Source organism: Ochotona princeps, chromosome 18, assembly GCF_030435755.1.
Source record: "Ochotona princeps isolate mOchPri1 chromosome 18, mOchPri1.hap1, whole genome shotgun sequence".
Classification (NCBI taxonomy): domain Eukaryota; kingdom Metazoa; phylum Chordata; class Mammalia; order Lagomorpha; family Ochotonidae; genus Ochotona; species Ochotona princeps.
Window position 1 is genome coordinate 19,647,452 of NC_080849.1, and position 27,598 is coordinate 19,675,049.

General features: G+C 44.5%; 1 protein-coding gene across 5 annotated transcripts in view; it reads left to right on the forward strand.

Annotated features, from left to right (window-relative positions):
* DYM (dymeclin) overlaps positions 1-27,598 on the forward strand; it is a 323,209-nt gene that overhangs the window by 11,738 nt on the left and 283,873 nt on the right. For 4 of the 5 annotated variants that reach the window (XM_058676968.1, XM_058676967.1, XM_058676971.1 and 1 more), the window contains exons 2-5: positions 1,088-1,279; positions 14,958-15,010; positions 18,700-18,793; positions 19,675-19,808. In XM_058676968.1, the coding sequence (XP_058532951.1) occupies positions 1,140-1,279; positions 14,958-15,010; positions 18,700-18,793; positions 19,675-19,808 (421 nt within the window). In that variant the 5' untranslated portion in view covers positions 1,088-1,139. Of the gene's footprint in view, positions 1-1,087; positions 1,280-14,957; positions 15,011-18,699; positions 18,794-19,674; positions 19,809-27,598 lie in introns of those variants that run through there. The other variant, XM_058676969.1, reaches the window with a different exon arrangement.

Consider the following 27,598-nt stretch of genomic DNA (forward strand, 5'->3'; position numbering starts at 1 on the left):
GCCAGTGTTGGGCTTTGTGATTGAACTATTAGTTTTCCCCTTAGTGACCAAGAATAATAAATATGGAAGAGTCTTGTGAGTATGCATGATATATTGACTCATTTGTTCCTTCAACTTGCTTTTTAGGGCTGCCTCTAGATGATGGAACAGGGTAGGAGGAGGAGTAAGAGAGTTTCTTTCATCCAAAAAATGTTGGGGTTAGGTGCACAGGCATGTGAAAAAGTGCTGTACTGCAGAATTGTTCAATGTGGTTCCTTAGGGATGGGGAGCCCTTTCCTGGGAACAGGTGATCCGGGTCAGCACCTGCTCCTCTTCCCTTCCCTGTCCCTAGTGAGGCAGGGCAGGAGCGAGCCTTTGAACTCTTGCCCTGTGCTTTGCTTAGTCAAGTCACCCAGTATTTTTATTTCTTTAGCATCATTGTTTTAGCTGTGAAAAGGTGTCATTTTTGGGACCCAGCACGATAGCGTAGTGGTTAAAAGTCCTTGCCTTGAATGCGGCGGGATCCCGTATGGTCGTCGGTTCTAATCCCGGCAGCTCCAGTTCCCATCCAGCTCCCTGCTTGTGGCCTGGGAAAGAAGTAGAGGACGGCCCAAAGCCTTGGGACCCTGCACCCGCGTGGGAGACCTGGAGGAGAGCTCCTGGCTCCTGGGTTCGGATTGGCTCAGCTCCAGCCGTTGTGGCCGCTTGGGGAGTGAACCATCGGACGGAAGATCTTCCTGTCTCTCCTCTGCTCTGTATATCTGCCTTTCCAATAAAAATAAATCTTTTTTTTTAAAGATGTCATTTTCAATCTGTTTGGCAACAAGTTATCAGTGTGAACTTGCTGGAAGACATCTTCCCAGGAGAGGTATATCCATACCAGGGTCTGCAGCACAGAGGTGGATTTGAGCTTTTGTTTCTGTGTTGGCTAAGACAGTGTTTAGTCCCCCTGAACGATTCGTAGTTGTGTGTCTGAGAGCTCATGTATTTGCAGTAGAGATATTACGAATTCTGTTAGCAGTGTTTTAGGTTTTTTTTTTTTCACGTAAGTAAAGGATAGGAAAAGATGATTGTTTTGATGAAGTGTCATTGTTTTTCATTTTTATAGGTCATTTAATGGACATGCTGGTGTAAGGACAAGCTATCCACCTAGTTAGAAGATGGGTGCGAACAGCAGCAGAATCAGTGATCTTCCTCAGAATGAATACTTGAAAAAGTTGTCGGGCACTGAGTCTGTCTCTCAGAATGATCCCTTCTGGAATCAGCTTCTCTCATTTTCTTTCCCGACACCAACCAGCAGGTAAGAGGTCATCTAGAGGTGGAGATGCCCTGCAGAAAGGCCTCATGAACTTGTAGGATGTGCTCAGTTTTGTTTTTTTTTAAAGATTTATTCATTTTTATTACAGCCAGATATACAGAGAGGAGGAGAGACAGAGAGGAAGATCTTCCGTCCGATGATTCACTCCCCAAGTGAGCTGCAACGGGCTGTTGCGCGCCGATCTGAAGCCGGGAACCTGGAACCTCCTCCGGGTCTCCCACGCGGGTGCAGGGTCCCAAGGCTTTGGGCCGTCCTTGACTGCTTTCCCAGGCCACAAGCAGCGAGCTGGATGGGAAGTGGAGCTGCTAGGATTAGAACTGGCGCCCATATGGGATCCTGGGGCTTTCAAGGCGAGTACTTTAGCCGCTAGGCCACGCCGCCAGGCCCTGTGCTCAGTTTTTAATGTTCCTCTCTCTCTGAGGGTACTTAGAAAAGTTTGTGGTGGGGCTAATGGCACTTGGCACAGCAGCTTAATCTGTCTGTGACGTCAGCGGTGGGTTCAAGTTATGGCTGCTTGACTTTCTGTCCAGTTTTCTGATTACAACTTTGTATAGATGATTAACAGTCCTGCGGCCCTTTTGAATTAATTATTCACCTGTTTTAAATCCAGACATTGAGTATAGTAATATTTGGTTTTATGGTTAAACAGTATACTTTTATGAAGGTCACTCTTCTGCAATCTTGACTATGTTGTGAAAATTGTATTATGTGTGTTGAGCACTAGATGGTGCTCGTATAAAGCGAAAGGGCAGTTTTTGACACAATCCCTTAAAACTCATTTTGTTGAATACAAAAGTAATAGGCATCCTTTTTTTATACTTTCAAATGCAGAACAAGCACAAAGAAGGAAAAAGAGATACCAACCAGGAATAGCTAATATTTTGGTATATGGTGGTCTGGCCTCTCATTTGAAGCTGTTTTTATTGTTATCTGTACTCACGTTGTACAGAATACAGTATTGTATTCTGTAACTCACATGTGCATGGCAGTATTTTCCTTCTACACAATTTTAAAAGCTTGTAGTGTGGGCTGTTTTAAGAGTGTGCATAATTTATGTAGTGAACATTACGGTTATTCTCATATATGAAAGTATGGTCAATTTATGATTAACTCTATGCATATCTAATTATATCAGTATCAGCATTTATTTTATTTTCAAGGCAAATTTGTTTATTTATTTTTTATTGGAAAGTTTGATTTACAGAGAGGAAATGTATTATACCCGTTGATTCACTCCCCAAGTGGTCACAATGTTTGGGCTGAGCTGATCTGAAGCCAGGAGCTTCTTTCAGGTCTCCCATGCGAGTGCAGAGTCCCATGCCTTTGGGCCATCCTTGACTGCCTTCCCAGGCTACAAGCAGGGAGCTGGATGGGAAGTCGAGCAGCCAGGATTAGAACTGGCGCCCATATGGGATCCTAGCACATGCAAGGTGAAGACTTTAGCCATTAAGCTATGGCACCAGGCCCTCAGCATTTTTTATAGTTAATTTACATGTATATTTTAAATTATATAAATAACCTTTTAGTGTAGGATGTTGGAAAATGTAGAAACAAAAGGAAAAACAGGTTTTTTTAAATCACACAGATGTGGGCCCAGCGGCGTGGCCTAGCAACTAAAGTCCTCGCCTTGAACGCCCCGGGATCCCATATGGGTGCCGGTTCTAATCCCAGCAACCCCACTTCCCATCCAGCTCCCTGCTTGTGGCCTGGGAAAGCAGTCAAGGACGGCCCAAGGCTTTGGGACCCTGCACCCGCGTGGGAGACCTGGAAGAGGTTCCTGGTTCCCGGCATGGGATCGGCACGCATTGGCCCGTTGCGGCTCACTTGGGGAGTGAATCATCGGATGGAGGACCTTCCTCTCTGTCTCTCCTCTCTGTATATCTGACTTTGTAATAAAATAAATAAATCTTTTAAAAACAAAACAAAACAAAACAAAATAAATCACACAGATGTAACCAGTTTGGCTATCTGATTCTCTATTCTTTCTCATGCTTTTTACTATTTTTATTTTTTTCTTTTGTACATTTTAAATAAACATTCTTTTTTAAAAATTCATTTACTCTTATTGGAAAGTCAGATTTGCAGAGGAAAGGAGACAGTCAGAAAAATCTTCCATCTGCTGGTTCACTTCCCAGGTGGCCACAGGAGCCAGGAGCTTCTTCTGGGTCTCCCATTTTGGTGCAGGGTCCCAAGGTTTTGGGCTGTCCTTGGCTGCTTTCCCAGGCCACAAGTTGGGAGCTAGATAGGAAGTGGAGCCGCCGGGACACAAACTGGCACCCATATGGGATCCTGGCACATGCAAGGTGAGGACTTTAGCTACTAGGCTACTAAGCTGGGCCCAAAAAACCTCATTCTTGTATAACATGTATATTTATGTCACTTTTTAAAGCCACAAAGACCCGAGTTGATTCGGGCCAGAGTCAGAGGCGGCTGGAGCTCGCTCCCGCTCTCCCATGTGATGGTGGCGGCCCGAAAACATGGGCTGTCTTCGGGTGCTTTCCCAAGAGTGTGTGCGGAGAGCTGGATTGGAAGGGGAGCAAGTGGGGCTTGAACTGGTGCCCACATTAGTATGCTGGTGTCTCAGGCAGCCATTTTACGTGCTTTACCATCATTCTGGCCCCCATAATGTTCTTTCTTTCTTTTTATAAAAAGATTTGTTTATTTTTATTATGAAGTCAGATATACATAGAGAAGGAGGAACAGAGAGGAAGATCTTCTGTGCGATGATTCACTCCCCAATTGACAGCAACAGCTAGAGCTGAGCTGATTTGAAGCTGGGTCCTGGGGCTGCTGGGATTAGAACTGGAACCACATTGGATCCTTGTGTCCAAGGTGAGGACTTTAGTTGGTAGGCCACTGCACTGGGCCCCCATAATTTTCTTTCTAAGACTGAGAAATATTTTGCATTTATATACTACATAATACAATATTTTGCAAAGTTGTGCTTGCTGTACTCTTAGAAATTCTCTGGGCCTGGTGCGATGGCTTAGTGGCTAAATTCTCACCTTGCACATACGAGGATCCCATATTGGCACTGGTTCGTGTCCCAGCTATTGCACTTCCCATCCAGCTCCCTGCTCGTGGCCTGGGAAAGCAGTACAGTATGGCCCAAATCCTTGGGACCGTGCACCCACGTGGGATGCTTGGAAAGAAGCTTCTAGTTCCTGACTTTGGATCAGCTCCCTTCTGGCTGTTGCTGCCACTTGGTTAGTGAACCAGCAGATGGAAGATCTTTCTCCCTGTCTCTGCTCTGTGTAGATCTGCCGTTCCTATAAAAATAAGTAAATCTTTGTAAGGAAAATATTTAAAGGGTTTTCATTTCTCTTTATCATTGTTAGGATCCAGTTACCAATTTGATCTTTTTTTAGGGATTTTTCTTGCATTATAAAGAAAAAGGCATATTCTGCTAAGGCTTTGCTAGCATGGATGTCCCTGTGATTGGCTGTTTTCTGTGCACTCACTGTGTGCCAGTTGCTGGTTCGTTGCTTTGTGGCACCTCTTGTTTGGTTCATCTATCTGCTGCTGTGTTTTTGCCATAACTGGGAAAACTGTGGCCTCACCAAGGTAATCCTAGGTCACACAGCAAGTGGAACCTGGCGAAGGCCAGTGGTCAGCCCGGTTGATGTAACTCTAGAAGCAAATGTCCGTTGACCATCACGGGACGCAGTCCCCTTTTGGAAGTATTGCTTAAGACACAGACGCAGCTTCGTGGAATAGGCGAAGAGATGATGGGAAATTACATGGTAATTTTTGAGGAATAAGTTGGCAGAGCTGCAGAGCATAATCACAGGTACCCGGTGTTTGGGCACCATTGTTTATTGTAGCACACGCAAGGTGACGGCTGCTCTGGCTGGTACTCTAACCCAGCCTTGCCTAGCATTATCTGTCTGAGAGCAGCTGCTTGGGTGATTTCTTCTCGAAGCTGTTTAATCTCTTGCTGCAGTAGAGAAACAGGATAAGAGCCTCATTGAATCAGGTCATAAGGTTTTAACAGACAAAACTAAGTGACTGTAAACTTACTCTTGCCTTTGTGATACACATGTCTGTTTCTGTAGTTTGATTCTCTTTGGCACACTCGATGTACAATTTTATTAGATTTTTGAAGTTGAAACTCTTGCTTAGTTGCCTCTGTTGTCTTCCTGATTTTCTTCTGATTCTTTCCTCACTGGTTTGCTTGGATGGTGAACACAGGAATGTATGAGACTAATTTATTAAGGGAATAAATAGTTTGGAACTTTTCTTGGCATTTTATTTTCCCAAAGAAGGGCAGTAAGAAGTTCAGATTTTATGTCATGAGGCAAAACATTTATTTCCTGTCCTCATTCATCTCTTTCTGTGCAAAATCATTTTCAAAGGGCACCAGTTTGCCCTTCAGCGAAAAGTTTAAGTGGAGGAAAATAGAACTCGTGTTGTTCAAAGCGTTGGAAGAAGGGGGCTCCTGAGTGTTCATCCTGGGGCGTGCGGAAGGCCCTTTCTCATTGTGTTGGTTGGAAGCTGATTTTTCAAGTTACTTTTTCTCCTACTTTCTTGAGAAAATAAGCACAATATTATCAAGCACAGTGGTGATATTTCAGTAGTCGCAGTTCCTGTTTGGAAGCTGTGTGATGGCCTGTAGGTGGTCTGTGAGTCCCCTGAATCTAAATGCATGACCTTTGTGGTTCTGCTTGGCACAAAGTTGCCGTAGTAAATTTATGTGCAGTTTTTATCCCTCGATTTTTCCCTGCGCCTGCACTCTTTTTGCTACTGAAGGGGCTGATTCTTGTGAGAGTTTTGTGAACTGTCAGAGGGAAACACGCATGCCCAAGTGCTGCTGAATGTTTTTGAATGGTTACTTGTTGATACCCCCAGACAAACGGGCAAACGGACATGTTTGTCATAATATGGATGTTGTGGGCTATACATGGTGTTACTGATATGTGGTATTAATTTGAATTCATTGTGTGGCAGAATTTCCTGGGAAGAGAGATTCAGCATTTTCAGTGCTTATGAGTCATAGGCTTGCTTTGCTTGCTCAGTGATGCTCTCTCCAGAAGTGTGTGATCATTTCCCCCAAGTGGTTTTTGGTTCCGTGGCTTTTTTTGGAAAGATTGGAACTGTGAGTTTCTCATTTATGATTGAGATTCACATCTGGACACTGTGCAATTGACACTCCTGCGATCTGTGAGCCTGTGTGCTGGGACAGTGTAGGATTGAAACATTTCATTGTCTGACCCAGGGCTAGTGGATGGCCTCATAACAGCTGTAGGAAACTTGGCTGTTGTTTTACCACCTTCCTTATTAGAGTTAAATTTTTCTATTCTATTCTGATTCTTTGTTATTCACGCAAACCTTGTGTTATTACACATTTTTAAAAATTTATTTTTAGTGGAAAGTCATATTTACAGAGAGAAGGAGAGAGATCTTCCATCTGCTGGTTCATTCTCCAAGTGGCCGCAACGGCCAAAGCTGAGCTGATCTGAAGCTGGGAGCCTCTTCCGATTCTCCTGTGCAGGTGCAGGGACTCAAGGCTTTACGTCACCCTCCTGCCCTTTCCCAGGCCACAACCAAGGAGCTGGATGAGAAGTGGAGCAGCTGGCACACTTTGACTCAAGGATTGAGGTCACACATCAATTACGTTATCAGCTTAGGTGTCCTGCCTCTGTTAAGTCCAGTTGTGGGCATTTCACCTGCAAACCATAGCTAAGGTATTGTCAACAATTTGCTTGTTTCCCTGCAAGACAATCATCAGGGATATTTAGCCTCTTAGCTGACCGTTGCATTAGTTGTTTTGGTTGTGAAAACTCAAATGTTTGAACTTCAAGCTTCATGTGAAAGTAACTTTCTCTGCCCTACCAACATGTTCTTTCTGGTTTGTTTGTCAGTTTTGGAAAACTGCTTGACATCTAACTGCTCGCTGATTGATGGAGGGGTGGGAGCTTGAACTTGGAACTCTGAGCTTTTTATTCCTCGCTTCGCAAAATGATGACAGAGTTTTTCCCGGGGGTGGGGAGGACAGCCAATCTTCCTGTCAAAGTGAGGGCCGTTTATCCTCTGTCACCTCCTGGCTGTGACTGGTGACATATGCAGACAGTTTCTGATAAAGTGGCTAGTACAGTTGATCATCTTTCTGTCTTAATGTTGAGCAGAATGATTCACAATCTATTACTGAACACTTGCACCATTTTTACTTTTTCTGTCACCAGTTACATTTCTGTGTCCTTGTTGCTAGACCGTAATGGGTGATTTTGCCAGAGGATGGTGACCCAGAGTTTCTTTCCAAGAACTTGCGCTTTCTCAGCATGGGGTCAATGTGCTTGATCCTCAGAATGGCTTGCCTGGTGCACCTGGAAGATTTCGGTGATGCTGAGTAGAATTAATTTGCAGTGTGCAGTGAGAGGGTGTCTGCTAGTTAGCTCATACCCATTCTGAGTTCCTCTCTGGATAGGTCATTTGAGAGGGAAAACAATCTGTGATTGTCACGAAGGTCCTCTGGCTGGATTGCTGTCATTTTGCATGCTTATTGGGTTTAAAGATCACTGGGGCTTGGTGGTGGAAGATCTGGGTATACACTTGCAAATTCAGAAGTGTGTAGGCACTTGTAAGCCACAGTTATGTACCTCTGGTGGGCGACTGGTTACAGCTTTCTGAAATGTAATTTGTGATATCAGAACAGAAGTATTCACTGATCTAGAAATTGAATTTTGAGGGTTTTTTTTAGGAAGATCATGGGAGAGGTTCAAGAAAGATATATGTGCAGTGACATCTCTAGCAGTGTTTATGGATGTGGAGAGTTGCTAACACCTTAACTCCTAGGAGCTTCTTCTGGGTCTCCCAAGTGGGTTCAGGAACCCAAGGACTTGGGCCATCCTGCGCTACTTTCTCAGGCCATAAGCAGAAAACTGGATCTGAAGTGAAGTAACTGGGACATGAACTGGTACCCATCTGGGATGCTGGTGCCATAAGGAGGAGGATTAGCATGCTGTATCACTGCGCTGGCCCCTGGAGTATATTTTTGGAAGTGACTAGCCTTTGAATTCAGTGGTGCAGAGATACTCCATGCTCTTACTATTGGAATTCCTTCCCAGTATTTCATTGTTATATTTAATCATAGTGGAATTGAACAAGAGCGTTTGAAGATGATGTCCTTGTTCTGATTGGTAGCAGTGGTTTATCTATGGCTGCTGGCCACACTCTTGGTAACAGTGGTTCATTAGGTAGTGATTGTTTTAAGCACATGGTTGGGCTTTACCATATAACACTATTAGAAGCAATAATACTAATATCATTGTAGTTATTATTATTATTGCTAAAAAATGTCAGGGTGGTTGTAGCCAGGGTAAGGTAATTTACCATTGGGTACCTGGCGTGCCTTGCCTTGCACTAAGTTTCCTTAGTGTGTGGTTTTGATTTTGTGCATAATGGCTCTCCATTAGGACAGGTTTTCAAAAGAATTATAAAAAACGTGTATCATGAAAAAAAAAGTACATGGATATCAAAATTGTTTTGCACCAGAAATGCTCATCCTTTTATTGGCCATGAACCTTTTGGAGTCTCCTTGTCTATGTAAGATAAAATTCAAGCATTCAAGCTCTTTTTTTTTTTTAATATCTAAGCAAACCTGTATTTTTTTCTTTCTTTTAAGATTAATTTATTTTCATTGGAAAGGCAGATATGCAGAGAGGAGGAGAGACAGGAAGATCTTCTGTCCGATGATCCATTCCCCAAGTGAGCGCAATGGCTGGAGCTGAGCCAATCCAAAGCCAGGACCCAGGAGCTTCTTCCGGGTCTCCCACATGGGTGAGAGTTTCAAGGCTTTGGGCCGTCCTCGACTGCTTTCCCAGGCCACAAGCAGGGAGCTGGATGGGAAGCAGCGCCACCGGCATTAAAACCAACACCCACATGGGATACTGGTGTGTGCAAGGTGAGGACTTTACTACACTATCGCACTGGGACCAAAATTCAAACTCTTATTATAGCATTAAGATTTTTCACTTTTTGCTCTTGCACTCTGCCAGTCTCCTTTGTAGCTTTGTCCTGGTGTGTGTTAGTGGACCCAGCAGAGGTGGCCTGGATTGGAAGTTATTTGGAGCAATCATTGGTGTTCACTGTTGGAAATTTGTAGCAGACGCTCTTGCAGGTGCATGTGGAGAATGTGAGGGTGAGGTGGATTACACATGCTTTCTCCTTAGGGACATTCTCTTCATGAAATCAGTAAGAAAGCAAGGATGTTGTGGGGAGGCAGGGTCTAGGCTTCTGTCTCCCATGCAAGAAGAAATTCAAAGACATAAGAGTGAAACTATACTGGTGATGGATGAGGTGGCCGGCTGGCTAATCCTCCGCGTGTGGTGCTGGCATACCCAGGCACTGCAGCCGTCTTCCAGTGCTTTTCCCAGGCCATTCACAGGGAGCTAGATTGGAAGGTACTTATGTGGGATGCCAGTGTCATAGGGGGTTCCTTTACCCGCTGTGCCATAGCACTGGGCCCCCCTCCTTGCCTACATTACAAAGACCTAAAATAGGCCTGGGAATGGCAGTGGTAGTATTTTAGAACTTTCTTATGTAGTTGTAAAGATTTAAATGACCGCTTGCTTGCTGAATTGTCTTTGGAGAAGTCAAATGAAGGTTCTTAAAACCGAGGAAGTCCTTGGATGATGGTTTGAGGTGTCCAGTGTGTGGGTGAGTGCCTGCTGAGCAGAGTTCTTCAGTCCCTGAGGTTTTTCTTGTGCACTGGGTTGCCGCCGGCCAAGCTGAGACTTCTTTGCTGTGACTGCCTCTGTTTACCTTGCTGCCAGGACGATCGGGGGCCGAGCTTTGACAAGAAGCTGGCATAGGCCCCCCCCATCAGGGAGGGATAGCTGCAGATAGAGCTGCCCTGGCCAGTGAAGCCGTGGGACTCTGACTTTGGTCAAGCAAGGGTTTAGCTGAGAGATGACTGGCTGTGATTTAAGTTTCTCATTTCTGACCTGTTTTCAACTTGACCTGAAGTCTGGAGTTTAGGTAAACAGTAAGTTGAAGTCTTCTGCGCGGTGCTCATTTGCTTCAGCTGAAGGACACTAGAGATAATTTACTGGATGTGCTGTCCTTGTTTCCACCTCGGCCTCAGGAGCGACATTCGGTCTCTAATTGTAATTGTCTTGGAAACATGGGCATGTTTTTGCAGTGCCATTTTACTTTTATTTACTGCAAATGATGATTTGTTGGTTGCTGCTGCCAGACGTCTGAGCTCATTTGTTGAACTACAGCAGCACCGTGCATGGATGCCTGCAAGACAGGCTAGCAGCAGCTAGCAACTGCCCCATTGCTTAACTACCTCATTACAGCTCTAAGTCAAGCAAACAAGAAAGTAGCTTGATTCTTAAGATTGGCCAAGGAGTCAAGGCAAGTGGAGGACTGAGGGGTAAGAGAAGAGGAATCCAATTGTCACAGACCCAGCGGGCATGCTGGGAGGTTCTTGGTAGTTCTGTGCCCTCTGGGCATGGGCCCTGAGTGCTGCTGCATCCTGTGGTGGTTCTGTTAGGGAAAACCTGGGGAAACCCTGAGGGTGTGAGGGCAGGTGCTGCCTCACCACCAGGGAGCACTTCCCAGCTAAAGCAGAATGAGTGAGAAACAAGGCTACGCTGGCAAGCAAGTAAACATCTGTTCAAAAATATTCTCATGAGAATTGAAACTCTGGGGTGGACTTCACCTTGAGGGCTAGAGGCTGAGAGGGGGTGGCCTCACTTCTGTGAGCTGTCCGTCAGTGCCCTGCCACTGCCAGGCTGGGGTGCTGCCAGGGGCAGGGAGCCCTCAGCAGCCCGAGTCCAGGTTCACGGTCAGTCCAAAAAGGGTCCTGGAAGAAGCCCAGCCTAATGAACCCCTTTTCAGGCTGATGCTGTATTGGTGGGGGGAGCAGTGAAGCCTTTCTGTGGAGGACTGACTCCCAGACTCTGGCCCTCTCCGTCTTCACTCTGTCCCCTTAGGCGCTGAGCTTTCTTGTCTGCCTGCCTCCTTTATGTTGGTCCCTCAGGGCAGAGTGCTCACTTCCTCCTGGGAGCCCTCAGGATTTGTCCTAAAGCAGGGCTGGTGCAGACCTTGGTGTGCTGAGTGGAGCAGCCCATGTGCCTCTTCTTTCCTCCTGGCCAGCTGGAGGGGATGGCAAGGCTCCTGGGCAGTGTGTCCCCAAAGAGCACATTGGCTTTGAAGGCTGTGGCCACAGGACAACACTGAAACTCTTGGTCTGGGCAGTCATAAGCGAAAATTGCACTTTATACCTCTTTCCTTTAACGCAATGACTCAGGCATTCCTACTTTTTCTTCCCCCTTCCTGCTAACTGCTGATGTGTAGTATTCAGTCTGACCACACCATTTTGATTGTTAAGAATCAGTTGGATTTAACGCATTCTGAAAAGAGGGGGAGTGCATGACGAAGAGACAGGGACCTTCATAGCCTGCAAGGCCAGGAGCACAGTGAGCCCTCGGCAGGGAGGAGCTGGGCTCTGTGATCGGGAGGCCGGCAGGCATCCCAGGGTCCTGCTGTTGCACCCACCCACTGCTGTCTGCACTGCACATATGGGTACCCTTCTGACTGCCTGGCTTTCTTTGCTGCTCACTGGGTTAGGATGGCTGCCATGAGCATCAGCTGTGCAGCCACGTTTCGGCCAGAAGGAAAGCTCGTCTTGTCACCTCATTTCCCTGTTCCATGAGACTTCAGCCCTGTCATAGTTAGCTATCTCCTTCATCGACTGAGGCCAGAGTGGGATTGTGCCCAGCCAAATCTGCTAGTGCCTTTATCCAAGCATGGGGTGGGGTTGGGAATGGGACAGAGCGAGGGGTGGCAGCAGGCAGAACGACCTGGGGTACAGCGACACCCCACAGACACTCGATACCCATGGGGGTCTTTACTGCAGGGCCAATTCCAGGTCATTTTTACTGAAAAGTTTTGATTTTAGGGGAAATTAGAAGATTTAACTTTCAAAAGCTGGTATTTATCTTTTTAAATACGAGTAATGCAAGTTTTTTTAAATTAATTTTTTGATTGTTCAAGAGTTTACACGTAGATACAGTCGCAGATGTCCAGATGCAGGGACTCCAGATGCAATGGGCAGCTGTGTGTGCACCAAGGTGCCAGGGAGCCACTCTGGGCCTCTAGCATGGGTGGCAGGGACTGTGGTACTGGTGCCATCACTTGCTGCCTCCCAGTTGGGCCAGAACTTGAACCTAGCTACTTATGCATCATAACTGTTAGACCAGATCCCAGCTCATGATTTGAGATTCACTTTTTCTTAGATTTGTTTATTTATTTATATTTATTTTTATTGGAAAGTCAAGGAGTGAGGAGAGAGACAGAGAGGAAGATCTGTCTGCTGATTCCATCCCCAAGTGGCCGCAACAGTCAGAGCAGAGCTGATCCAAAGCCAGGAGCCAGAAGCTTCTTTCGGATCCCCAATATGCGGGTGCAGGGTCCCAAGGCTTTGGGCCGTCCTCTACTGCTTTCCCAGGCCATAAGCAGGGAGCTGGATGGGAAGTGGAGCTGCTGGGATACAAACCAGTGCCCATATGGGCATGCAAGGAGAGGACTTTAGCCACTAGGCTACTGTGCCAGACCCATGATTTGAGATTCTTAAGGTTATAGCAGGTTTGCTTAAGTTGTATAGTCTTTGTGTGTATGTGTGTGTGTGTAAGGTTTCTTACGTATAATATCATCTTGAATTGCTGGGAGTTTTGTTCTGGAAACCCTGGCTCATACACATAAAATAAGCCACATGCATTACTTAGATTTCTAGTAGCCTCATTGAAAAAGGAAAGTGAAATCAACTTTAATGATATGTTGATATAGCCCACTTATAATTTCATGACTGCACATCTAATAATAAAGCATTTCCCACATCCTCTTAAAGTCTTTGAAATCCAGTGTGTATTTTGTGTTCAGGCCCATCTGAGATTCATTGGGCAGTTGAATTTCAAGTGATCACAAAATGCGGGTAGGTGCTAGACAGTTGCAAAACTTGGTATGAACAATTTTCTTTCAGGTTTTCTAAAAATTTGCCCTAGGCCATAATGCCCACGGCTTGCCCTTGTTCTTTGGGTTGGAGGTTGGGGTATTAGAGAGTGGACGTGGGGAGAGCTTCTTCTGCCCCTGCAGGAGTGCTGGGGCACAGAGGAGTTCTCCATCTGGGGACTTGCTGTTCTGTGTGTGTCCGTGGAAAAGAGCACTTATGTTGACACATATCAAATACTTAAAAAAAAAAAAAAAGGATTTGGAAGACAGAGATCTTCATTTACTGCTTCCCTTGCAAAGTGTCCACAGCAGCCAGGGCTAGGCTGGGCCAAAATGTGGAACCAGGAGCTCCATCTGGGGTCCCAGCTGGGCGGCAGGTGCCCACTGGATGAACCGTCACCTGCTTGCTGCCTTCCTAGATGAGCGTTAGCAGAAAGCCGGAGTCTGGAGCTCTGCTGGAACTTGAACCTCAGCAGTCCATTGCATGTGTGGGCACCCCAGGCGGCACCTCAGCTGCTAGGCTAAATGCCCGTCCAGAATGTGTCATTGGTCACTGAGTCCCCAGGCTCTAAAGGTGGTGCTTGCCTTCTCAGACCTCCGATTCCTCAAAGGTTAAACCCATGGAAGCCTCCCTTTGCTCATCTGTGAAAATAGACCCTGTCATGGTCCTGCTCATTGGAAGAGGTTTTTATGGTATTTAAATGCACTAATAAATTTCAAAATGCTTCAAAGACATTTATAGGGTTATGCAAATGTAAGGTAGTACTTTAACTTATCAATTAGGAAAAAAAATATTGCTGTTTGAAGCCAGTAATAGTTGTCATTTGTGGAGTGCTCCCTCCACAGATACTATATAGTAGCGTTGTGGTACCTTTGAAAGGTAGTATTATTAGTTCTCTTTTATGTGTGAAAAAGCGAAGATGAGGAAACTGGCTGAAGGTCATATATCTGGTAAGATGTTTAATAGGAATTGGAATGCACTTTCGAAAAAACATGAAATGTGTACAACACATTTATCGTTTTAGCCATTTTTTAAGTGTAGAGTTCTGTGGCATCCAGTATATTCACATTGTTTTGCAACTATCACTACCACCCTCCTTGGGAACTTTTTTGCAAAAACTGAAAATCTGTACCCTCCTCAACCCAGAATCTTCTCTCCCCACCCCCAGCAGCTGCCCTTCTGCTTTGGATCCCTCTGTAAGTTTGACTAGGCCAAGTTCTGCACGTCAGAGGAATCCAGCACTGTCTGTGGCAGGCGTCCTACTTCACTTAGCATGGTGTCAGCAAGGTTCATCCCTGTTGCAGCATGTCAAAACTTGCTAATATTCCTTTGCAAATGTGCCGTATTCTTATCCATGTGTCCCCATGAACACTTTGGTCTCCTCCACAGTTTGGCCACCATGATTATGAACTTCAGTCTACAAATAGCTCTCCAAGGTCTTGCTCTAATCTCCTCTGGGTCTGCATCAAAAGTGGAATCTCTTGGTCCTATGGTAATTTGCATTGATTTTTTGGAGTCCTTAGTTTTTTCTGTAGCAGCTACACCATTTGTCATGCCTACTAGCTAGGCACTAGCCTCACACTTTCTCCACATTTTTGCTAGTACTTGTACGTTCTTCTTAATTCTGTGTATTTCTTTAATTGATTGGTGGGTAGCTGTTTAGTGTTATAGTTATTAATACCCTTTCTTCTTTTGTCTGTCCAGTACTGAGTTGAAGCTCTTGGAAGAGGCGACCATTTCAGTCTGCAGATCTTTAGGTAAGGGTGTGTGTGTGTGCAGTATATTTTTGTTTATGTAGGGGACTTTTTAAAAAAATTCTGTTACAAATTTTGATAGTATAATATGAGCCAGTTGGTGGAGATGATGATTTATCCTTTTGAAACCGTGATGCTCACTGGGGCTTACAGACTGTATCATTTAGTCGTTTGGAATGAGACACAGACATGGCTGTACTTGCAGTAGTAACAATGGGCCATGCTAGGCTATGGATACCGCCTCCGCTTGTTCTGTTTGTGACTTTGAGATGCTGAGAAAAGGCAGAATATGAGGTTGAGTTTAGAGTTGCATGGGTAGCACATGTAGGATGTATGACCATTTGTCCTGTGATTGTCAACTGCTGTTAACCAGAATAGTCATTTTTTATTAGAATATATTAGGAAAATATGAAGGAGCTTCGAAACTACATGAAAAAAATCCATGTTATACTTTAATTCAAAATTTCCACAAAGTTTCTTTTAAAGATAACTTTTATTTGAAAGGTAGATTTACAGAGACGAGAGATGGAGAGAAAAGGTCTTCTGTCCACTGGTTCACTCCCCAGATGGCTGCCATGGCCAGAGCTGAGCTGATCTGAAGCTGGTAGCTGGAGCTTCTTCCAGGTCTCCCACAGGGCTGCAGGGTTGTAAGGCTTTGGCCAATCCTCTTCTGCTTTCCTAGGCCACAAGCAGAGAGATAGATGGGAAGTAGAGCAGCTGGGACATGAACTGGTGCCCACAGGGCAAAGGGTTAGCTTGTTGTGCCACTGTGCAGGCCCCCTCCAGCAAGTTTTGAAACTCCCCATGTTAGGATGCTTCTTACAATTTGATATTGTTGTAAAAAGCTGACTGGACTTTGTTATCACAGTTTTAGCTCTGCTGCTTGTTAGCTGAACCTTAAGTTCTTCACCCAAATGGAAATTTAGAGCAGCTATCATGCAGAATCTTTGAATAGAAAAAAAATCAGATTGTGTGAAATACTCAACACAGCATGTTTCATTTAGTTAGGCAAATGATACTTTTTAAGGCCTTATTGCTCACATGTTGCACTGCCAGGTTGGTAACGATCGGGAAGGAGTGTATGTTAGTACTCTTAGTACTGTGTCTCAGGAAGCCCGTTGGATTTTACCCTGGCTTCTGAGTTTTACTAATTAACTTCAGTTTTTCATAAAAAATAATTTCATGAAGTTTGTGAAGATCCCTCATGTGATACAGGGAACATGCTGAAAGTCAAAAGGGAGGTGCTGGTGCTCACAGCCCTGTAACCCTGCCTGACATAGCCTTTGTTAAGATATTTTGTGTGACTTCCTACTTTTTAAAAGTGTTAATTAATGCATTAGAATATTGTATTTCTTGATTTCTTTAAAATTTTATTAGATAGGCAGGGTTACAGAGAGAGAAATGGACGGGAATAGGGGGTGGTGATCGGTCTTCTGTTCACTGATTCACTTCCCAATGGCCACAAGGGCCAGACATGGGCCCATCCAAAGCCAGGAGCCAGGAGCTTCTTCTAGGTCTTCCTCTAGGTGGTAGGGGTCCAAGCAATTGGGCCATCCTCCACTGCTTTCCCAGGCATGTTAGCAGTAAGTTGGGTCAAAGTGGAGGAATTGGGACTGGTAAAGCTGTGGCTTTACCTATTATGCTATAAACCTGGCACATTTTATACTTTTTACTCAATTAACTTTAGTTTGGATCCATTGATTGCCCCATTGAGATAATTTCAAATCCTGTTTCTGTAATAACCCGTTTTTTTTTTAACAATGGAACTTATTTCCAAAAAAAAAAGTTTTTTTCTGAGAGGCCCAGGCAGAGAAACACAAAGAGATCCTGATGGCTAATTTGCTCCCTAAATGTTCTCAAGGGGTCTGGGCTAGGCCGGGAGGGGAGCCCTAACCCGGAGCCAGGAATACAATCCAAGTCTCTCAAGTAGGGGGCAGGCAGCAAACCACTCGAATTGTCACTGCAGCCCTCTAGTGTCTGCGTTGGCAAAAAGCTGAAACCTCTCGAATTGTCACTGCTGCCCTCTAGTGTCTGCGTTGGCGAAAAGCTGAGGTTAGGAGCCAGAGCTGGGAATCCAGCCCAGTCGATCTCTCAGGACATGAGCACCTTAACTGCCTCTGTTCTTCATTGAGCATATTTAATTTTATTAATTTAGTTTTCTGATCTCCATACTGTGGAAACTTTTCTGTTGTCTTGGAAAGTAAGCTCTGTGAGGATGAGGACTTTGGTTTACAGGTGTTTCCCTGGTGCCCATAAAGTGTGGGTGCGTGTGGGTAGCCCAGTAAATATTTGATGAGTGAATGAGGAAGGTACCCACAGCTTTGGTTACACCAGTTTGACTGTTCTTTCCAGTAACACAGGATTGTTTTGTTTTTAGAAAGGTGAACAATCACATGTGGAGTCTTGGGGTCACCATGGGCTATTGCATGAACCAAAGCTGTGAGGGTTGATTCTGAATGATGGATGTAGTCATATTAACCTCAGCTTCATTTGTTTCAGAATTTTAAGACCCACAGACATATAGATGTAACATTAACTTTTTAGAAGAGACTTATTTGTTTTTATTTGAAAGGCAGAGTTAGAAGGAGAAACAGAAGGAGAGAGACAGAGAGATAGATCTTCCATACTCTAAGTCATTCTCCAAATGGTGGCAATGGCTGGAGCAGGGCCGGTCTGAAGTCAGGAGCTTCTTTGGAGTCTCCCATGTGGCTGCTGGAGCCCAAGCACTTGGGCCATCTGCTGCTGCTTTTTCCAGGCCATTGGTTGGAAATTGGATTGCAAGTGGAGCCCCCGGGACACAAACTGGCACCCTTGTGGAATGCTGGCATTGTAGGCAGTGGTCTTGCTCCCTACACCACAGCTCTGGTCCCAAGAATATGTTCTTGAGCAGAGAACTACCTAGAAGTGAGAATCTGGAAGGTGGAGAACGGTAGTGCTTCTCTCTTTGGGTTTTTCTGAGAATTAAATGAGGCTGGACAGGTAGAGCACCTGGGATGTGGTATTCAGTGTGTGTTGGCTGTTGCTTCAGGTCTCAGGTGAGAGAACAGATGTTGGAGATGTACAGTGGCGTCCAGTTAGTGACAGCCCTGGGTCTGCAAACGTGGAACTCCTCCTCCAGTAGTCTCTCAGTTCTTTAGGCCAGCTTCTCAGAAATGCCCACCTTTGAACTTTACAAATCTGTGAACCAGTTCTTCAGGATTTTGACTGTTGGAATAGCTCTCCTTCAAGCCACATTGCCTCGTATGTGTACCTCTCTATTTTTTGTGGGAACAATTTGTGATGATCTGAACAGATTTTTGCATTTATTATAGTCTATGTACCAGGGACATAGATGATCAGTTATTGAATTTTTCTAACTGTCTGCTTTCCCACAAAGATGTACATATACAAATTGAATAGTATGTCTATTAAGTATTATATCTTTCCTTTACAATGTTGCATTCTGAGATGAGATGGCCACTTTCTCCCGTTGTTTCTATTTTCATTTTGTAGATAATTTTTTGATGTTCAGAATTAAGATCAAGAAGAGTGGTTTGTCTGATTTGTCATTTCCCTAATTAGGTGTGAAAGTACCAATAAAGTGGCACATGAGCGAATCCATTTGACATTTGGTTTCTTAAAATGTTAGGGTATGTTCATTTTGATTCAGGTTCTGAATTTTAACTTTTTTTGAACCGTTTCTTCTCTTGCAGTTGAAAACAATCCTCGAACAGGAAATCTTGGTGCCCTGATTAAAGTCTTCCTTTCTAGAACCAAAGAACTCAAACTTTCAGCAGAATGTCAGAAGTAAGCTGGCTCATTGGCTTCTTATTTAACAGTGTGAATATTTTTAAACTTATTGATAGAAATATATTCTTTAAAAAAACTGTAAAGGAATTAAGGGAAAAAGGTTTTTAGTTTTATTGACTGTAGCAGTTTTAGTTCAGAATCTTAGTCACTGGGGTGAAATTTTAAGTTCTGGAATTTGTTCAATTTCAACATGCTAGACAATATTTAGAAATACATCCTTTAAGAAGATTAATCGTGATGTAGATATTTTAAAAGAAGTCATTTCCGCCATTATCACTGTCTTGATTATTTCTGGTTTAAATAATGACAGTTTGACTCTTCATCCCACATTTGTTGCCTGATTTCCTTCTGATTCTGTTGATTGGAAAATTAACTTTCCTGCACACTCAAGCATTTTTTCCGACTATTTTTAGATGGCTGTCTCTTAAATGATTGTTCCTTGTCTTACTTCTAAATAAGCCGTCCTGAACTTAATGAGCTTTTCTAGTGAGTTCAGGTAATTCATACAAATAGCAAATACTGTGCTGTGTGGCTGCTGCCTCATTTAAAATTTTGGTTCTATATTTTACATAGATTCTCTTTATGTTACCATGGAGATTTTTTTTAGCTTTTTCAAAAAATGCTTTTATGTGAGACAGTGATAAAGAACACTATAATAGATACCAGTTAAATTTTTTTTATTAATTAGAATCATTATGTAAAATATTCAGAATGAAATGTGACATGGAGTGCGATAGAAACCAGTGTTAATCATTCTTGAGCTGCTAGAAGGTAGCAGATTGTTCTGATGTTATAAATGGGCAGGCAGGATGGCCGAGAAGTTCTTTCCTAGAAAGAAACTGACAACTTGTGTGTGTCTTTGCTTTTTTCCTTTCTAGCCACATCTTTATTTGGCAGACCCACAATGCCTTGTTTATTATTTGCTGTTTGCTGAAAGTGTTCATCTGTGAAATGTCAGAGGAGGAATTACAGCTTCATTTTACTTATGAAGACAAGTCTCCTGGCAGTTACAGTAAGTATTGCTTTTGAAGATGCTTTGGCTCTAGCATGTGCAATGCATTAGGAGAAGAGTATAATTTTCATTTTCATTTTTATAAATGACCTGGCACTGTCCCTGTTTATTTTCCTGTATTAATTTAGATGAGCCAAGACGTCCAGAGATTTTTCTTTTCTCTTTTGATAAGTGAGTCAGTAGGATTGAAGCTTTTTTTTTAATTTTGACTTCATGCATGTCTAAGGAGGAAGTAAGATAAAAATACAATTCACAGTGTTCATTTTTTTTTTTTTTTGAGAAAATAGAGGTGATTTAAAACACAATTAATAGGCAATACACTATTTATTGTGTATTTTTTTGAGAGAGCACACGGGGAGTGTTCCCATCTTGCCTCAGATGCTGGCCGATAGCTGCAGGCTGGGCAGGTACAGCCAAGGTGGGAGAGAACCCAATCTGGGCCTTCCCTGGAGGGTGCAGGAGCCGGCTGAGCCCTCGCTGCTGCCTCCCAGGGTTTGCATCAGCTAGAGGCTGGAATCAGGAGCCGGAGCCAGGCGTCAGGCCCTGGCCGTTGCTGTCCGATGGGGGACCTGGGCATCCAACCTGAGTTTTGCCCCACAGACCAGATGCCCTGCCAGGGGTGGGTATGTTGTAAGGGACAGTATAAATCAGAGCTGCAGGGGTACTCCACAGTGCTTACCTAGGGTAGATCATTCTAGATCTGTGCGTCTTTGGGGCTGCTTTATTGGAAAGAACCTTTTCAGGAACGGTTTAATGGTGCTCGAGTGCGTCTCCCTAAACTGAAGAACCTGGTATTAATGAGGTGGATGGATTCCCTGCCACCTTTTTGTGCCAGTAGTTTTTGAGATCGAAGATCTGCTTTATTTCTCAGCCCTAAAACCTGTAGCCTGGGAAGTAAACCGGCAGGCTAGCATTACTAACAAAGTATGACACATGGGAAGGCCGAGCTTTCATCTCCCTCTTGTGCTAGCATGCCTCTAAAGGGCTAAGGCTATTTTGCTTCTCACGTGTCCGAGTTCTGTGTTAAAATACATCTCTGACCTGAATCCTGCTTCCAGGGGGTCACGTATGTGGCTCCCAGGCCCGTATTGCCAATGCTTGGGAGGGTGGTGTTGGAAAAATTCTGATGTCTTATGTTTCCCCTTGGGATCTGTGTGCTAGGTGGGATTCATGTATTTATCACTCCTCCTTTTGTACTGCTTGGACTGTCTCTCCACCATGGTGCTGGCACTGGCATTTAGATGTCAGAATCAGATGTTTACCAGGGGAAAGAAGCCCAGGAAATATTTATTATTCACCCAGACCCAGATCAATGTGTGTCCACTTTTCAGTACAGCTCTGACCACTGGTGAAATATTTCTAAAATCCTAAACATTTGTAAAAGCTGTGTAACTGGGGGGGGGGGGGGGAGGGAAGATTCTGTAGAAAGTTGGCCCTTTATGCACTTAAACATTTCTTAAAACCATTTTTAGGTAGCCAGTGTCTTACAGATGTTGTAGTTATCATCGTTTAAAAGTATCTGGAAATTAGGTGACTGTGTCTCATTTCAAACAAATGAAAAGACATGGTACAACAAAAGAGTTAACTTTTTAAAAAGTTCTATTTATTTATTTAAAAGTCAGAATTATAGAGAGGAAGAAACACAGAGCCAGAGAGATCTTCTACTGGGTCATTCCCTCAGTGACCAAAATGGCTGGTGCTCAGCCAGGCTGAAGCCATGATGCAGGAACTCTGTCTGGTCTCCCATTTAACTCTCAGGGACCCAGCACTTGGGCTATCCTTCACTGCTTTCCCTGGACATTGGAAGGGAGCTTAATTGGTAGTAAAGCAACTGGGACTTGAACTGGCGCTGCTATAGAAAGGTGGTTTCTCAGGCTGAGTCTTAACTTGCTATGCCATACCACTGGCCCCAATGTAGTTTCTTTCCAATGTAGTTTCAATGTAGAGTGACCGTGTGTTCTTTTCTCATCCAGTTGTCTGTGTGTGATGTTAGAGAAACTTCCTGCCCACACCATTGGATGTGGATGACAGCCAGGTCATCGTTTCCAAGGCTCCTTTGAGCCTTTTTGCAGGGCATGTGGTGTTGGGCAAATAGACTGTCAACTCCTGTCTTCTGTGATCTCTTTCTCCATCTCATTCCCAGTGAATTTCCACATTCCAGAAGGGCATGTGTCCCCATCCATCCTTGGAGATGTGACTTGCAGCCTCCCATTCCTGCGACTGCCCAGCTTGATGGCTATTTTGTAGGTACATCCTAAGGACACCAATTCCTTCTATTTATGTGAGGTCAGAATACCACCCAGTGCTTCTCCAGGTAGTGTGGAAATGGAAAGGTGGCAAATACCACAGGAAAGGAGCTCTCTGTATGTCAGGGCTGTGAGCGGACTGTGTGGGACCTTCCCCAGGCAAGAGCTGTTCTTTTGCCTTAGCCTGAAGTTTGTAAACTGGCTAGAATATGCCAGAATTTACATATGCATAATCTCCTAAATACATAGATAGATGAGCCAAATCTCATTTAGATTTGAACAAAATATGAGCAATCTTCAGTTTCTGGGGAAAATCTTTTTCTGTGACGAGGCTGGGCTGCTGTGAGCTGAGTTTATCCTTGAGTTTCGTCCTTCAGAGTGCACTGATGAGAAATATTGGACTTGTTTGTTTTTTCAAGCATTCTGAAGTTTCTCTGCTAACAGATGATGTAGTTGACTGGTAGCAAGGAAGCTAACCTGTGCATTCTACTCTTCCTTTAAAGTAGTTATCCTTATTTCATGGCTAAAGTGTGATCATCTGAACTGTGACATTGTTGCTGAATAAAGCATACATGCTAATATTAATTTTAACAGTTTTTATGCTTTTTATGTATGTTTTATTACTGCTTCTGCTCTAGAAAATGCATTCCGTGGAAACTCACTCAGGTTTTTTCGTTTTTAAGGATTTGTTTTATTTATTTGAAAGAGAGAGCAGGGAGAGTTATTCCATCTGCTGGCTTACTCCCCAACAGCTACAGCAACTGGGGGTAGGCCAGGTTAAAGCCAGGAGCCAGGAGCCTCTTCTTGGTCTCCCACATGGCTGCAAGGGCCCAAGCACTTGGGCCGTCCTCTGCCGTTTTCCCAGGCACAGTAGTGGGAACTCAGTTTGAAGTGGAGCAGCCAGGGCACAAACTGGTGACAGTGGAATTCCGGCATTGCAGTTGGAGGCTTAGCTTGTTATATCACGGTGCTGGCCCCTCATTCAGTGTTACCTAGTTCCAATTTTGTGTTGGCATGAATTGCTACCTGATTAACTGTGTGTGTGGGCAAGGCAGATAATAAAATACTGTTGATGCCATTAAAACCACTAGATTTCAAGTAATATGCTGTATTCCTTATTCAGAACGAATTCCTATAATTAAAGGGTAAGAGGCAAATATTTGGCCTGGTAGTTAAGGCATTGCTGGGGATTTCCACATCTCATCACGTGGTCTCTGGGTTCCAGTTCCAGCTACGCTCCTGGTTCTAGCTCCCTGCTACTTCACACCTGGGGAGGCAGCATGTGATGGCTTGATTGGTTGGGTCTCTGCCTTCTGTATGCCAGACCACGGCGGAGTGTCTGGCTTCTGGCTTTAGCCTGGTCCACACTGCTTATTGCAGGTGTTTAGGGGGTGAACCAGCAGACACGTGGTTTCTTTATCACTTTGCCTTTCAGTTACATTAATAACACTTTTTTTCCCCCCAAAAGTGGATAAAATGACAGCATTATGTGTGTGTGTGTGTGTGTGGTGTGTGTATGGGTGTGGGGGAAGGAGTACTGCCTTTCCCCACCCTCATGAGTTGTGTGGGTACTGCTGCTCTGTGTTTATTTCCTTTTGGAGAAAATGCTTGCCTTGCTGCTTCTCAGGGTTCGTTGTGGATCACTTGTTCTGGTGCGTGGGTTCTGGTGGCTCTCCCGAGCAGGTTCTCAGTAGGAAAGGCGGACCCGTGGCAGGAAGGTCTGTTAGGCTCCACGTGGGAAGCACACACAGCCATCCTGCAGTTTTAGAGACTGTACCTTGGTCATCTCACCAATGCTTGTTTCAAGCAATCATAAAAGCCTTTTGCTCCACATTTGCTTAATGGTACTGAAAAACCAGGACTACTTCTGTTTTCTCCTGAGCTGGCATCACAGGCAAAATCCGTCTCCTTGGTCTGTCTCATTCACTAAGAAGGAAAGGAATGTAGCCAACACCTTCTCGATACAAATAGATTTTTTGTGGAACTTGATCTTTATCAGTTCATGCTGTGGTCTGTAATACACCCTTAATTGTATGGTATAGCCATAGCCTTGGTCAGGAGTTTTCAGAAAATTAATTAAATTAAATTGATAGATGAGAAATCTTATGGAATTTTTAGTCCTGAATGTTAAAAACTGTTTATCTCAAAGGAACTATTGTTGAGAAGTATGCAGAATTAATTTGGTATGGCTCTCTCCAAACTGTCACTTTCACAGTTGTTTGCCTTCAGCATTGAGTTTTCAGAGCTTGTGCTTTTTATATGGAGTTTGAGTTTTATGAGATGATTTTGTGTTTAATTTACTATGTTCATAGCTAGCTTTCTGTATTTGTGAAACACACACAGTTGTTTACACAGAGTTATGATGAGAATCATCTCTGGCACGTGTTGGTTTTGACAGTGCCAGCCTTCGTGGCTGTACCAGCAGTACCAACAGCACAGCCCTGCTTGGTGAGCTGCATACCGCGCAGAGAGTTCTGGAAGGGTGGGGTTACTGTACCCCCAGGAGGTCTCCCAATATGGTCCAGCCAACACCTGCACACTAAGCACCTTTGCTGTAGTATGCACTAGAGGTTATGCATATTTTGTATTCTAATACATTAATTTTTATTTTACTATGAAATTTGTTTCCATTGCTTAACATCGAGTAAATTGACACCCTTGAGAGTTACATTGTATTAAAAATATTTATTTTTATTTGAAAGATATATTCACAGATAATGGGGGAAGGAGGAAGGGTGGAAGAGAGAGAGAAAGAGAGAGCTCTTCTACCCACTGGTTGACTCTTTTAATGGCCGCAATGACCAGAGCTGGACTGGTCTAAATCCAAGATCCTGAAACTTCTTCTGGGTCTCTTGTGTGGGTGCAGAGGTACAAACACTTGGGTCATCCTCCACTGCTTTTCCCAGGCACAGTATCAGGGAATCAGGTTGGAAGTGGAGCAGTTAGGACTTGAACTGGTGCCCATATGGGATGGTGGCACTGAAGGCAAAACTTAACCTACTGTGTCATGGCACTGGCCCCTCAGCCAAGTTTAAGACATGTGGTTTGCTGTGTGCATCCTACGTGACCTGATGTAAGGATGGATAAAGTGATATCTTTATCAGCCATGGACTACGTGGTCAAGATGATTGTCACTCTGTAATAGCCTTTTGGGCAGTCTGATGATGGGTGATTTTGTGTGGGTTCTGACTGTGCCCTTCAGTGTGGAATTGGCCAGGGTTTTATACAGGCTCTTTGATATTGCTCTTTTCATTGATAATCATACCTACTGTTGGTTCATCAGCTTAAATCCAATGAATATGGTTTAGTAGAGATGCGCGGTTTGGGTACGTGTAGCTACTTTGGTCCTAGTCTTACGTGTTTTTTCATCAGATGGATATATTTCATCGTCAGATGTTTGGGTCCATGTTCTTTTTCTGACACAAGGATTCCAATAGCCAAGGAAAGCATGTATTTGAGAGGGAGTGTGGGCAGGCTTGAGAGTGAGGTATGCCCAGCGAGGTTCAGGTCTATGATCTGGAGGCCTAGGATGTGGTGTCTGGGGCAGGGTTTAACTCCATATTCATAGCAGGTGGTGTTTTGGGGTGGGAGCTGAGTATCCTCCCCTCCCCTCCCCCGCTTTTTGCCTCTTAATGAAAGTCTTAAAAGTGTCATGATGTCATGTGGGTGATAAGGTTAGACGTATAGCTGGAGTGATTTGGGTGTGATGATAAAATAGGCTGTCTGTCATCGTGAGGATTGCACAGCAGCCCTGCTGCATGTTTTCGGCAGGTGTTGGTTTAGAGTGGTGGCATCACAGAGATTGTAGCTTTCTGCAGCAGAGAATCGGGGTTTGAGTGTGGGTGGCAGGGTTGCCGGGGTGGCTGGCGGCCTCAGTTCCACCTCTTCGCTGTAACTACTTCTTTAGTCCGTGTCAGCTGGACATTTCTACTTCTTAGCACTAGTTTAAACCCTTTTTCTGTTTTCTACAAATTTCTTTTTACAATTTATAAAAGTAAAATAAAATTAAATGATTATTTAAAAACTGCTAAATAGGAAAAAGTAGAATCTTGCTCTACTACTTACTGTTGGAAATGCCCATTTAGCCAACTGCTGAGTGACTGAACTGGGCGTGCTGGGAATGTTTGGGGTGGTAATACCCAGTAGTGCAGGCTGTTTGAAGGCGGAAGTTGCAGAAGTCAGGGACCGTCTGCAAGCCATTGAGCGCAGCCTGCCCAGGCATCCCAGGCATCCCCGGTGTGTTGGCTGCGGGGCGGGCGCGGCCTTTTTATTTGTTCCATTCTGGGGTAGTGCTGCTGCGACATGGATATTGCTGGCATTTTCAGTGAAGCGGTCTTTATGTGAGTGTCAGGAAACACTCTGTAATCTAAATTTGGGAGGCTTTTGTATTGGAATATTTCCCCTTAGGCCGTGTGTGTGTGTGTGTGGTGGCAGGTTGTTAGAACTGGTGTCATTTTGTGAGGCTAGCTCTTTCCACCTTGCAGGCCTTTGAGGATTAACCACAAGGGACAAAGGCAGCCCTAGGCAATATGATAAGGTTCTATAAAGATTTTTCCATTTTCTTCTTGCCTTCAAGATGAGTTTCCTTTCTTTGTCTTGGTATTATATTTCTTTCTTGCCAGGGTAATAGCAGATATTTATTTTACATTTTGTGACTCATAAATACATTTTATTTAAAAAAAATTATTGCTAGATCTGTATTTTTTGTGGCACAGAAACGAACTGCTATTTCCTGGTTCATCTTTTTTTTTTTTTTTTTTTTTTTACTTTGAAAAACAAATTTGCAGAGAGGAAAGGCAGAAACAAAGTCTTTCATCTGCTGGTTCACTGCCCAAATGTTGGCAAAGGCTGGAGCTGAGCTAATCTGAAGCTGGGAGCCCAGAGCTCCTTCCACATCTCCCATGTGGCTGTAAGGTCCCAAGGACTTAGGCCATCCTGTGTTGCTTTCCCAGGCCATAAGCAGAGACCTTGATGGGAAATGGAGTAGCTGGGACGCACACCAGCACCCATCTGGGATGCTGGTGCCACAGAGTGAAGGATTACCCTGTTGAGCCATGACACTGCCTCCCCCCACTCCCCAGGCCCCCAACTTTTTGCAGTTGCTCGGGCTGGGTCACACTGAAGCCAGGAGCTGAGGACTCGGCCTGTGTCCCCCATAAGTGTCACGGACCCATGCAGGGGAGCCGTTACTGCCGTCACCCAGAGTGCACATTCACAAGAAGCTGGGAACTGAAGCCAGGCACTCTGGTGTGGAGCTGGGTGTCACCCTGCTGGTCGAACTGCTCCAGTGAACAGCCACCCTGGTCCGTTGTTCTGAATGCTCAGGAGTGTGTGTAAGCGCACTGCTTGTTTCTGCAAAGGCTCTGATGCCTCTCTTCTTGTGTTCTGTGCTGTTGACTGCATGCATTTGAGCTTGACGGAGCCCTGACATCCAGGCTGCGACTCACATTTGCTTTTGAAGGGGTCCAGGGCCCAGGGCCTGTCCCACCTGCTGGCACAGCAGCCTCCTGCTCATGTTCACATTCCCCTCCTTGCCACTGCCAA